We start from the raw sequence: 12,171 nt of genomic DNA on the forward strand, positions 1-12,171 counted from the left end.
TCACGCTCACTCACACTCACACACTCACACACTCACACACACTCACACTCACACACTCACACACACACTCACACACACACTCACACTCACACACACTCGCACACTCACACACACACACTCACTCACACTCACACTCACACACACACACACACAGACACAGCTTTCATTGACTTGAGGCTGTGCATAGTTTCTGTGTTGAAAGGTGTGGTCTTCTCTATCCAGCTGATCCGTCTTTTCTCCACATCAATGTGGTTCTTCATCAGAACTACAGAGCGGGAGAATGTGTCAGCTGGGACAGATTGTAACAAGATGTCGCAAACTGAAGAAAAAGTGACAAATGGCCCAGTGTGGGGGGTGGAGGGAGAGCTGGTGGTGAAGGGAGGGGGTTTTGTATCCAGACAATAAATGTATGGACGATATTTAACAAAGGGTTCACGGTGGAGTAAAAAGGTGACGGTATAAAGTCGTTGAACACAGTGTTCAGTCCTGAGGGCTGTAACATGCCGAATAGGAAGACGGGATGTCGTTCCTCCAGTTTGTGTTGGGCTTCACTGGAACACTGCAGCAACCGAGCACAGGCCAAGCACGTGAGAGTAAGGTGCTGAGTTCAAATGGCAAGCGGCTCAGAGGTTGGGGTCATGCTTGGGGTGTGAGCGAATGTGTTCGACAAAGCGTTCATCAGGTCTGTGGTTAGTCTCCCCAGTGTAGAGGAGTCGGCATTGGGAGCAGCGAATGCAGTCGACCAAAGAGCTGAATTGGAAATAATGTAAAGGATTTCAAAGAGAGTTTTCATGTTCATATTTGTTCGATAAGATTCCGGTTAACGGTCCCCTCCTTTTTTTCAGAAAGCCTCTGCCGTCACATCTACGAAATATTGGCAACGGTTCTTTTTATCGTCTGCGTAATTCTCGTGGTTCTTCTGGCTCTCACTTGTAAGTGTTTCATTTTTGTACATGTTCAGTAACTCATTGACAGTGCGGCACTCCCTCAGTACTGACCCTCTGACAGTGTGGCACTCCCTCAGTACTGACCCTCTGACAGTGTGGCACTCCCTCAGTACTGACCCTCCGACAGTGCGGCACTCCCTCAGTACTGACCCTCTGACAGTGTGGAGCTCCCTCAGCACTGACCCTCCGACAGTGCGGCACTCCCTCAGTACTGACCCTCTGACAGTGTGGCACTCCCTCAGTACTGACCCTCTGACAGTGTGGAGCTCCCTCAGTACTGACCCTCTGACAGTGTGGAGCTCCCTCAGTACTGACCCTCTGACAGTGCGGCACTCCCTCAGCACTGACCCTCCGACAGTGCGGCACTCCCTCAGTACTGACCCTCTGACAGTGCGGCACTCCCTCAGTACTGACCCTCTGACAGTGCGGCACTCCCTCAGCACTGACCCTCTGACGGTGCGGTGCTCCCTCAGTACTGTCCCTCCGACAGTGCGGCCCTCCCTCAGTACTGACCCTCTGACAGTGCGGCGCTCCCTCAGTACTGACCCTCTGACAGTGCGGTGCTCCCTCAGTACTGACCCTCCGACAGTGCGGTGCTCCCTCAGTACTGACCCTCTGACAGTGCGGCACTCCCTCAGTACTGACCCTCTGACAGTGCGGCACTCCCTCAGTACTGATCCTCTGACAGTGCAGCGCTCCCTCAGTACTGACCCTCCGACAGTGCGGTGCTCCCTCAGTACTGACCCTCCGACAGTGCGGCACTCCCTCAGCACTGACCCTCTGACAGTGCTGCACTCCCTCAGTACTGTCCCTCCGACAGGGCGGCCCTTCCTCAGTACAGACCCTCTGACAGTGCGGCGCTCCCTCAGTACTGACCCTCCGACAGTGCGGCCCTCCCTCAGTACTGACCCTCTGACAGTGCGGCGCTCCCTCAGTACTGACCCTCTGACAGTGCGGCACTCCCTCAGTACTGACCCGACAGTGTGGCGCTCCCTCAGTACTGACCCTCTGACAGTGCGATGCTCCCTCAGTACTGACCCTCTGACAGTGCGGCACTCCCTAAGTACTGACCCTCTGACAGTGCGGCACTCCCTCAGCACTGACCCTCTGACAGTGCGGTGCTCCCTCAGTACTGTCCCTCCGACAGTGCGGCCCTCCCTCAGTACTGACCCTCCGACAGTGCGGCACTCCCTCAGTACTGTCCCTCCGACAGTGCGGCCCTTCCTCAGTACAGACCCTCTGACAGTGCGGCGCTCCCTCAGTACTGACCCTCCGACTGTGCGGCACTCCCTCAGTACTGACCCGACAGTGTGGCGCTCCCTCAGTACTGACCCTCTGACAGTGCGGTGCTCCCTCAGTACTGACCCTCTGACAGTGTGGCACTCCCACAGTACTGCCTCTCTGACAGTGCGGCACTCCCACAGCACTGACCCTCTGACAGTGCGGTGCTCCCTCAGTACTGACCCTCCGACAGTGCGGCACTCCCTCAGTACTGACCCTCCGACAGTGCGGCATCTCCCTCAGTACTGATCCGACAGTGTGGCGCTCCCTCAGTACTGACCCTCTGACAGTGCGATGCTCCCTCAGTACTGACCCTCTGACAGTGCGGCACTCCCTCAGTACTGACCCTCTGACAGTGCGGCACTCCCTCAGCACTGACCCTCTGACAGTGCGGTGCTACCTCAGTACTGTCCCTCCGACAGTGCGGCCCTCCCTCAGCACTGACCCTCTGACAGTGCGGTGCTACCTCAGTACTGTCCCTCCGACAGTGCGGCCCTCCCTCAGTACTGACCCTCTGACAGTGCGGCACTCCCTCAGTACTGACCCTCCGACAGTGCGGCACTCCCTCAGTACTGACCCTCTGACAGTGCGGTGCTCCCTCAGTACTGTCCCTCTGACAGTGCGGCCCTCCCTCAGTACTGACCCTCTGACAGTGCGGCGCTCCCTCAGTACTGACCCTCTGACAGTGCGGCACTCCCTCAGTACTGACCCTCCGACAGTGCGGCACTCCTTGAGTACTGACCCTCCGACAGTGCGGCGCTCCCTCAGTACTGACCCTCTGACTGTGCGGTGCTCCCTCAGTACTGACCCTCCGACAGTGCAGTGCTCCCTCAGCACTGACCCTCCGACAGTGCGGCGCTCCCTCAGTACTGTCCCTCCGACAGTGCGGCACTCCCTCAGTACTGACCCTCTGACAGTGCGGCACTCCCTCAGTACTGACCCTCTGACAGTGCGGCACTACCTCAGCACTGACCCTCCGACAGTGCTGTGCTCCCTCAGTACTGTCCCTCCGACAGTGCGGCCCTCCCTCAGTACTGACCCTCCGACAGTGCGGCACTCCCTCAGTACTGACCCTCTGACAGTGCGGCACTCCCTCAGTACTGACCCTCCGACAGTGCGGCACTCCCTCAGTGCTGACCCTCCGACAGTGCGGCGCTCCCTCAGTACTGACCCTCTGACAGTGCGGCACTCCCTCAGTACTGACCCTCTGACAGTGCGGCACTCCCTCAGTACTGACCCTCCGACAGTGCGGCACTCCCTCAGTGCTGACCCTCCGACAGTGCGGCGCTCCCTCAGTACTGACCCTCCGACAGTGCGGTGCTCCCTCAGTACTGACCCTCCGACAGTGCGGTGCTCCCTCAGTACTGTCCCTCCGACAGTGCGGCACTCCCTCAGTACTGACCCTCTGACAGTGCGGCACTCCCTCAGTACTGACCCTCTGACAGTGCGGCACTCCTTCAGCACTGACCCTCCGACAGTGCGGTGCTCCCTCAGTACTGTCCCTCCGACAGTGCGGCCCTCCCTCAGTACTGACCCTCTGACAGTGCGGCACTCCCTCAGTACTGACCCTCCGACAGTGCGGCGCTCCCTCAGTACTGATCCTCTGACAGTGCGGCACTCCCTCAGTACTGACCCTCTGACAGTGCGGTGCTCCCTCAGTACTGACCCTCTGACAGTGCGGCACTCCCTCAGTACTGATCCTCTGACAGTGCGGCGCTCCCTCAGTACTGACCCTCTGACAGTGCGGCACTCCCTCAGTACTGACCCTCAGACAGTGCGGCGCTCCCTCTGTACTGACCCTCTGACAGTGCGGCGCGCCCTCAGTACTGAGCCTCTGACAGTGTGGCGCTCCCTCAGTACTGACCCTCTGACAGTGCGACACTCCCTCAGTACTGACTCTCTGACAGTGCGGCACTCCCTCAGTACTGACCCTCTGACAGTGCGGCACTCCCTCAGTACTGATCCTCTGACAGTGCGGCACTCCCTCAGTACTGACCCTCTGACAGTGCGACTTTAACCTGGTGTTGTAAGACTTATTACTGTGCTCACCCCAGTCCAATGCCGGCATTTCCACATCATATATAAAGAAAGACAAGAGAGAAAGTAATTGGAAAAGACATTGAAAGTGAAATGGGAGTGAATGAGGGAGTGAGGGGTTTGGAGGGCAAGGTGAGGGGATTGGAGAGTGAGGGAGTGGAGGTATAGGAGAGTGGGGTGAGGGAGTGAGGGGATTGGAGGGTGGGGTGAGGGAGTGAGGGGATTGGAGAGTGAGGGGGTTGGAGAGTGGGGTGAGGAAGTGGGGGGATTGGAAGGTGAGGTAGGGGAGTGAGGGGATAGGAGGGTGGGGTGAGAGAGTGAGGGGATTGGAGGGTGAGGTGGAGGAGTGAGGGGATTGGAGAGTGAGGTGGGGGAGTGAGGGGATTAGAGGGTGAGGTGGGGGAGTGAGGGGATTGGAGGGTGAGGTGGAGGAGTGAGGGGATTGGAGAGTGAGGGGGTTGGAGAGTGGGGTCAGGAAGTGAGGGGGTTGGAGAGTGGGGTGAGGAAGTGGGGGGATTGGAGAGTGGGGTGAGGGAGTGGGGGGATTGGAGGGTGGGGTGAGGGAGTGAGGGGATTGGAGAGTGGGGCGAGGGAGTGAGGGGATTGGAGAGTGAGGGGGTTGGAGAGTGGGGTGAGGAAGTGAGGGGATTGGAGAGTGAGGGGGTTGGAGAGTCGGGTGAGGAAGTGGGGGGATTGGAGAGTAAGGGGGTTGGAGAGTGAGGGGGTTGGAGTGTGAGGGGATTGGAGAGTGGGGTGAGGGAGTGAGGCGATTGGAGAGTGGGGTGAGGGAGTGAGGGGATTGGAGAGTGAGGGGATTGGAGAGTGGGGTGAGGAAGTGAGGGGATTGGAGAGTGGGGGGGTTGGAGAGTGAGGGGGTTGGAGGGTGAGGTGAGGGAGTGAGGGGATTGGAGGGTGGGGTGAGGGAGTGAGGGGATTGGATAGTGAGGGGATTGGAGAGTGGGGTGAGGGAGTGAGGGGATTGGAGAGTGGGGGGGTTGGAGGGTGAGGTGAGGGAGTGAGGGGATTGGAGAGTGAGGGGATTGGAGAGTGGGGTGAGGGAGTGAGGGGATTGGAGAGTGGGGTGAGGGAGTGAGGGGATTGGAGGGTGGGGTGAGGGAGTGAGGGGATTGGAGAGTGAGGGGGTTGGAGAGTGGGGTGAGGAAGTGGGGGATTGGAGGGTGAGATGGGGGAGTGAGGGGATTGGAGGGTGGGGTGAGGGAGTGAGGGGATTGGAGAGTGAGGGGGTTGGAGAGTGGGGTGAGGAAGTGGGGGATTGGAGGGTGAGATGGGGGAGTGAGGGGATTGGAGGGTGGGGTGAGGGAGTGAGGGGATTGGAGAGTGAGGGGGTTGGAGAGTTGGGTGAGGAAGTGGGGGATTGGAGAGTGGGGTGAGGGAGTGAGGGGATTGGAGGGTGAGGTGCGGGAGTGAGGGGATTGGAGAGTGAGGGGGTTGGAGAGTTGGGTGAGGGAGTGAGGGGATTGGAGTGTGAGGTGGGGGAGTGAGGGGAGTGGAGGGTGAGGTGGAGGAGTGAGGGGATAGGAGAGTGAGGGGGGTTGGAGAGTTGGGTGAGGAAGTGGGGGATTGGCAGAGTGGGGTGAGGGGCGTGAGGGGATTGGAGGTGGGGTGAGGGAGTGAGGGGATTGGAGAGTGAGGGGGGTGAGAGTGGGGTGAGGAGAGGGGGGATTGGAGAGGTGGGGGTTGGAGAGTGAGGGGGTTGGAGGGTGAAGTGAGGGAGTGAGGGGATTGAGGGTGGGGTGAGGGAGTGAGGGATTGGAGAGTGAGGGGATTGGAGAGTGGGGGTGAGGGAGTGAGGGGATTGGAGGGTGAGGTGGGGGAGTGAGGGGTTGGAGGGTGGGGTGAGGGAGTGAGGGGATTGGAGGGTGGGTTGAGGGAGTGAGTGGATTGGAGAGTGAGGGGGTTGGAGAGTGGGGTGAGGGAGTGAGGGATTGGAGAGTGAGGTGAGGAAGTGGGGGGATTGGAGGGTGAGATGGGGGAGTGAGGGGATTGGAGGTGGGGTGAGGGTGGGGGATTGGAGGGTGGGGTGAGGGAGTGAGGGGATTGGAGAGTGAGGGGGTTGGAAGAGTGGGGTGAGGAAGTGGGGATTGGAGAGTGAGGGGGTTGGAGAGTGAGGGGGTTGGAGGGTGAAGTGAGGGAGTGAGGGATTGGAGGGTGGGGGTGAGGGAGTGAGGGGATTGGAGAGTGAGGGGATTGGAGAGTGGGGTGAGGGAGTGAGGGGATTGGAGGGTGAGGTGGGGGAGTGAGGGGGTTGGAGGGTGAGGTGAGGGAGTGAGGGGATTGGAGGGTGGGTTGAGGGAGTGAGTGGATTGGAGAGTGAGGGGGTTGGAGAGTGGGGTGAGGGAGTGAGGGATTGGAGAGTGAGGTGAGGAAGTGGGGGATTGGAGGGTGAGAGGGGGTGAGGGGATTGGAGGGTGGGGGGTGAGGGAGTGAGGGATTGAGAGTGAGGGGTTGGAGAGTGGGGTGAGGAAGTGGGGGATTGGAGGGTGAGATGGGGAGTGAGGGGAGTGGAGGGTGGGGTGAGGAGTGAGGGATTGGAGAGTGAGGGGGTTGGAGAGTGGGGTGAGGAAGTGGGGGATTGAGAGTGGGGTGGTGGGAGTGAGGGATTGGAGGGTGAGGTGGGGGAGTGAGGGTGTGGAGTGAGGGGATTGAGAGGGGTGAGGAGTGAGGGGATTGGAGGGTGAGGTGGGGGAGTGAGGGGATTGGAGGGTGAGGTGGTGAGTGAGGGATTGGAGAGTGAGGGTTGGAGGTGGGGTGAGGGAGTGGGGGATTGGAGAGTGAGGGGTGTGGGAGTGTGAGGAAGTGGGCGGATGGAGTGGGAGGTGAGGGCCGTGAGGGGGATTGGAGGGTGAGGGGGTTGGAGGTGGGGTGAGGGTGGGGGATTGGAGGGTGGGGTGGGGGAGGGGATTGGGGGTGGGTGAGGGAGTGAGGGGATTGGAGAGTGAGGGGGTTGGAGAGTGGGGTGAGGAAGTGGGGGATTGGAGGGTGAGATGGGGGAGTGAGGGTTGGAGGGTGAGGTGAGGAGTGGGGTGAGATGGGGGGATGGGAGTGTGGGTGGGGAGTGGGGGATTGGAGGGTGGGGGTGAGGTGGAGTGGAGTGGGGTGAGAGAGGGGGTTGGAGAGTGGGGTGAGGGAGTGAGGGTGGATTGGAGAGTGGAGGGTGAGGGGTGAGGCGTCGGATTGGAGCGTGAGGTGGTTGGAGAGTGGGGTGAGGGTGGGGGATGGAGAGTGGGGTGAGGGAGTGAGGGGATTGAGGGGGTGAGGAGTGAGGGCGGTTGGAGAGTGAGGGGGTTGGAGGGTGGGGTGAGGTAGTGGGGGATTGGAGGGCGAGGTGGGGAGTGGGATTGGAGGGTGAGGTGGAGGAGTGAGGGGATTGGAGGGTGAGGTGGGGAGTGGGATTGCGGTGCGTGGAGAGTGAGGGGATTGGAGAGTGGGTGTGAGGGAGTGAGTGAATTGGAGCCTGAGGGGGATGGAGAGTGGAGCGGTGAGAGTGGGGGCAGTGGAGAGTGAGGGAGGCGTTGAGGGGATTGGCGAGTGAGGGGATTGGGCGCGTGGAGGTGGGGAGTGGTGATGGTGGAGGTGAGGCTGTGGAGGTGGGGGGAGTGTGGATTGGAGTGTGGGTGAGGGGTGAGGGGATTGGAGAGTGAGGGGATTGCGAGAGTGGGGTGAGCGGAGTGAGGGGAATCTGCGAGGGTGGGGTGAGGGAGTGAGGGGATTGGAGAGTGAGGGGATTGGAGAGTGGGGTGAGGAAGTGGGGGGATTGGAGGGTGGGGTGGGGCGTGGGATTGGAGAGTGGGGTGAGGAGTGGTGGGGGGATTGGAGGGTGAGGTGGGGACGCTGAGGTGATTGGAGAGTGGGGTGCAGGGAGTGTGGAGTGTGGGGTGAGGGAGTGAGGTGAGTGGGGTGAGGGAGTGAGGTGAGTGGGGTGGGGGACTGAGGCGATAGGAGAGTGGGGTGAGGGAATTGGAGGCTAGGAGCGGGATTTGAGGATTTTCCAGGGGTAAGTTTGAGACAGTCACCAGGAGTTTTTGTGAGTGGGACGGTGAGGGTTTTATGGGCTGCCCGTCATTTTCAACATTAGGTATCTCCTCCCGCTGTGATCTGGCTGCCTGTCCAATTGTACTCATAACACTTCAGGGTTTTATGGGCTGCCCGTCATTTTCAAACATTAGTATCTCCTCCCGCTGTGATTCTGGGCTGCATTGTCCAACCATCAGTATGTTGGTAACTCATATCAGCTTTGATCGTGTAACCTCATTGCTGACCTTGAACTTTACCCTCTGAACTCTAGACCAAGACTATAAACAACTCAAGGTTAAATACAACCAATTGGAACAAAGGTACAATAATCTACAAACTAACAACAGCCAATTGGAACAAAGGTACAATCAACTAGAAACTAACAACAGCCAATTGGAACAAAGGTGCAATCAGCTAGAAACTAACAACAGCCAATTGGAACAAAGCTACAATCATCTACAAACCAACTACAGCCAATTGGAACAAAGTTGCAATAGTCTACAAACCAACTACAGCCAATTGGAACAAAGTTGCAATAGTCTACAAACCAACTACAGCCAATTGGAACAAAGCTACAATAGTCTACAACCAACTACAGCCAATTGGAACAAAGCTACAATAGTCTACAAACCAACTACAGCCAATTGGAACAAAGCTACAATAGTCTACAAACCAACTACAGCCAATTGGAACAAAGCTACAATAGTCTACAAACCAACTACAGCCAATTGGAACAAGTGTATGTCCAAACATTGGCTCGCGTGCGTGTGTTGTTGAACGCTGTGATCGACAGTAAGTACAAGAGGTTTGTTTCGAGATCCTCACAAGTTAGAGGACCTATCTCTGTTTGATGGGGTTGGACTTGAGATTGCCATCCTCCAATGGCCTGTCCTTTCTTGAAAACGGCTCTTAACCCAGTGCCGAGGCTTCAATGTTGAGGACTCTCGGCCCAACATTTATTGTCCATCCCCAATTGCCCCTTGAGAAGGTGGTGGTGGGTGAGCCGCCATCTTGCTCCACTGCAGTCCCGCGTGGTGTAGGTACACCCACAGCGCTGTTAGGGGGGGGGAGTTGCAGGATTTTGACCCAGCGACAGTGAAGGAACGGCCGATATATTTCCCAGTCGGGATGGTGTGGAGGGGGTTAGGGGGGTCGGAGGGGGAGCTTGCAGGCGGTGGGTGTTCCCCGGGCCCCTGCTGCCCCTTGTCCCTCTAGATGGTAGAGGTGGCGGGTTTGGAAGGTGCTGTCGAAGGAGCCTCGGCGAGCGGCTGCAGTGCATCTTGTAGACGGTACACACGGCTGCCGCGGTGCGTCGGGGTGGGGGAGGGAGCGGATGTTTGTGGATCCGATATAGGGGAGGGTCACCTGAATATTTGTGAGGTGTGGAGGATCGCAGTCCCCCCACCCCAACCCCCCTACCCCACCTTCCCTTGACCCCAAACAAATCCACCTCCCGAAGCACATATACTTTGTATATGTTGTGTTGCCCTATTATGTATTTTCTTTTATTCCCTTTTCTTCCCATGTACTTAATGATCTGTTGAGCTGCTCACAGAAAAATACTTTTCACTGTTATCTCGGTACACGTGACAATAAACAAATCCAATCCAATCCAATCCAATCATGTCCTTGATCAGCCAATCAGCTGAAAGGATCTCATCTTCTGAAAGAATCGAACTTCATCCAGCCTGTGAGGGTGGGACTGGGGCTTAAAGGGTTAAATGATGAGGATGAGGTGTCCGGTCGGGTTGAGAGAATTGAGGGGGGGGGGGTGAGCCGATGGAGATGTTTGAGGTGATTGAGGGACTTCACCGAGGGCAGGGCTTAGCTTGTGCGTTTCCTGCTCCTGCAGCCAATCACTGTGGGCCACCGTTGAGGTCAAACCCGTCTGCTTGTTTGTCCTGATTACAGACGGCATCAACAGCACTTGCCCAGTCGGGTGCCAAGAGTTCAACAAGACCTGCTACCACTTCTCAGCGGAGAGAGGCCATTGGCACAGTGCCAACAGTTCCTGCATCGCCAAGAACACCACTCTCGCCATCGTGACCAGCCAAGACCAACAGGTAGGGTCAACGTATGACCTCTCAGGTCGTTTCCCCCCCCCCCCCCCCCCGCCCCCTCCCAGAATGCTTGCCTACCCAATCACTCCTACCTCACATTATTTTTCTGAAAATGTTTTTATTGAGTTTTCCCATTTTATATCCAATAATTTATAAATTGCAGAACCGTGCCAAAAAGCAACAACATGTATATTCACAAGGAATTATCAACTGTGGCCGCGAGCCCCTCTTTCGCCGGCATACGTACGGCCAAAACTCGCATTTGCAAACTTTTATTTACAGTTTGATTTGGGCCTCAGCTTGCCCTGCCACTTCCCTCGCTTTCTTTTTGTGTGCCTCCGCCCCCCCCTTCCCCCCCCTTCCCCCCCCCCCCCCGCCGGTTTCCTTTTTCTATCTATCCCGTGTCTTGCTCGTATCTCCCCCCCCCCCCCCCCCCCCCCCCCCCCCGCCGTTTTCCTTTTTCTATCTATCCCGTGTCTTGCTCGTACCTCCCCCCCCCCCCCCCCCACCCCCCTCCCTCCCCCCTCCCCCTTGCTCTCCTGCTTGTTGGCTACGAACAGGTCTTGGGATAAGTTGATGAATGGCTTCCACATCCTGTGGAAATCCTCTTCCGACTCCCAAGCCTGAGGAATTCCGAAGGTCTGCACCCTTTGGGTGGTGCTGCCGATCGCCAGCCGAGCAGGATTCTTCGGCGGGCGGGGAGGGAGGCGAAGGCCGGGGCCTCGGCCCCCACCCCCTGAGAGATCTGGCTGGTCTGAGACCCAAAGACCGTCACCTTTGGGCCTGTCTCCAACCCTCACTCCCACAACCCTGGACAGGGCCTCAGAGAAGGTCGTCCAGGACAGGCCCAGAACACGTGGGTGCGGTTGGCCGGGCCTCCATGGTACTGTTCGCATTTGTCCTCCAACTCCGGGAAGAACCTGTTCATTGGGGTTCTGGTTAGATGCGCTCTGTGCACCACCGTTAGCTGCGTTGGGATCAGCCCTGAGCACGTGGAGGTGACGTTCGCCCTGTGCAGAGCTTCGATCCAGAGTCCTCTCCCCCTCTATCTCTCGGCCTAGTTCCTCCTCCCATATTTTCCTTGCCTTGTCAGGGGGAAGCGTGTCTCCTCCAGCAGTTGTCCGTACAAGTCCGCACCTTCCCTAGGTTGCCCGCGTCCAGCAGTCCTTCTACTAACCAGTGTCCTGCTACCTGGGGGGTAACGTCGCTATTTCTTTGCAGAGTAAGCATTTGACCTGAATGTATCTCAGGGCGTTCCCTCTTGGTAACTGAAACCACTGTGTGAGTTCCCCAGGGTCTACTCTATCATCCGTGTACATGTCCCGAACCGCCGGAATCTCCTTGCCCTCGCACCACCTTTTAAAGGTGCCGTCCAATATTGTGGGAGTGACCCTGTAATTGTTGCAGATGGGGCCGTGGTGGGACATTTTGGTTAGGCCGAAGCGTCGCCACATTTGGTACCATGTCCAGAGCGTGGCTACTACCTCTGGACTCCGAGTATTTGGCCGAGGGGGGATGGGGGAGAGGCTGTGGTTAGGGCTCGGAAGGACCTCTGCTCTTTCGTCACCCACCCGCTCCCGACTCCTTAACCCATCGCCGTGCTCTTTCTGCGGTGGCCGTCCAGTGGTAGAACTGTAGGCCCGGGGGGGGCCAGGCCTGGGGGTCATCTCGGGATGACCAGGAGAGGAACCTGGGCAGTACGTTCACTTTGAGCATCTGTATTCTCACTGCGAGAGGCAGTGGACCCATCCTCTCCAGGTCCTTTTTGACTTCCTCCACGAGACTGGGCAGGTTCCATTTGTGGATCCGTA

At 58.0% G+C, this 12,171-nt stretch overlaps 1 protein-coding gene across 1 annotated transcript in view; it reads left to right on the top strand.

The window, feature by feature from the left end:
- The window catches only part of LOC140396041 (uncharacterized), a 59,280-nt gene extending 48,918 nt beyond the window's left edge, over positions 1-10,362 (top strand). The window contains exons 4-6 of the mRNA XM_072484110.1: positions 846-932; positions 8,572-9,092; positions 10,212-10,362. Of these exons, the coding sequence (XP_072340211.1) occupies positions 846-932; positions 8,572-9,077 (593 nt within the window). The 3' untranslated portion in view covers positions 9,078-9,092; positions 10,212-10,362. The remainder of the gene's footprint in view (positions 1-845; positions 933-8,571; positions 9,093-10,211) is intronic.
- The last annotated feature ends 1,809 nt before the right edge of the window (positions 10,363-12,171 follow it).

The sequence above is a fragment of the Scyliorhinus torazame genome, chromosome 19, assembly GCF_047496885.1.
Source record: "Scyliorhinus torazame isolate Kashiwa2021f chromosome 19, sScyTor2.1, whole genome shotgun sequence".
Classification (NCBI taxonomy): domain Eukaryota; kingdom Metazoa; phylum Chordata; class Chondrichthyes; order Carcharhiniformes; family Scyliorhinidae; genus Scyliorhinus; species Scyliorhinus torazame.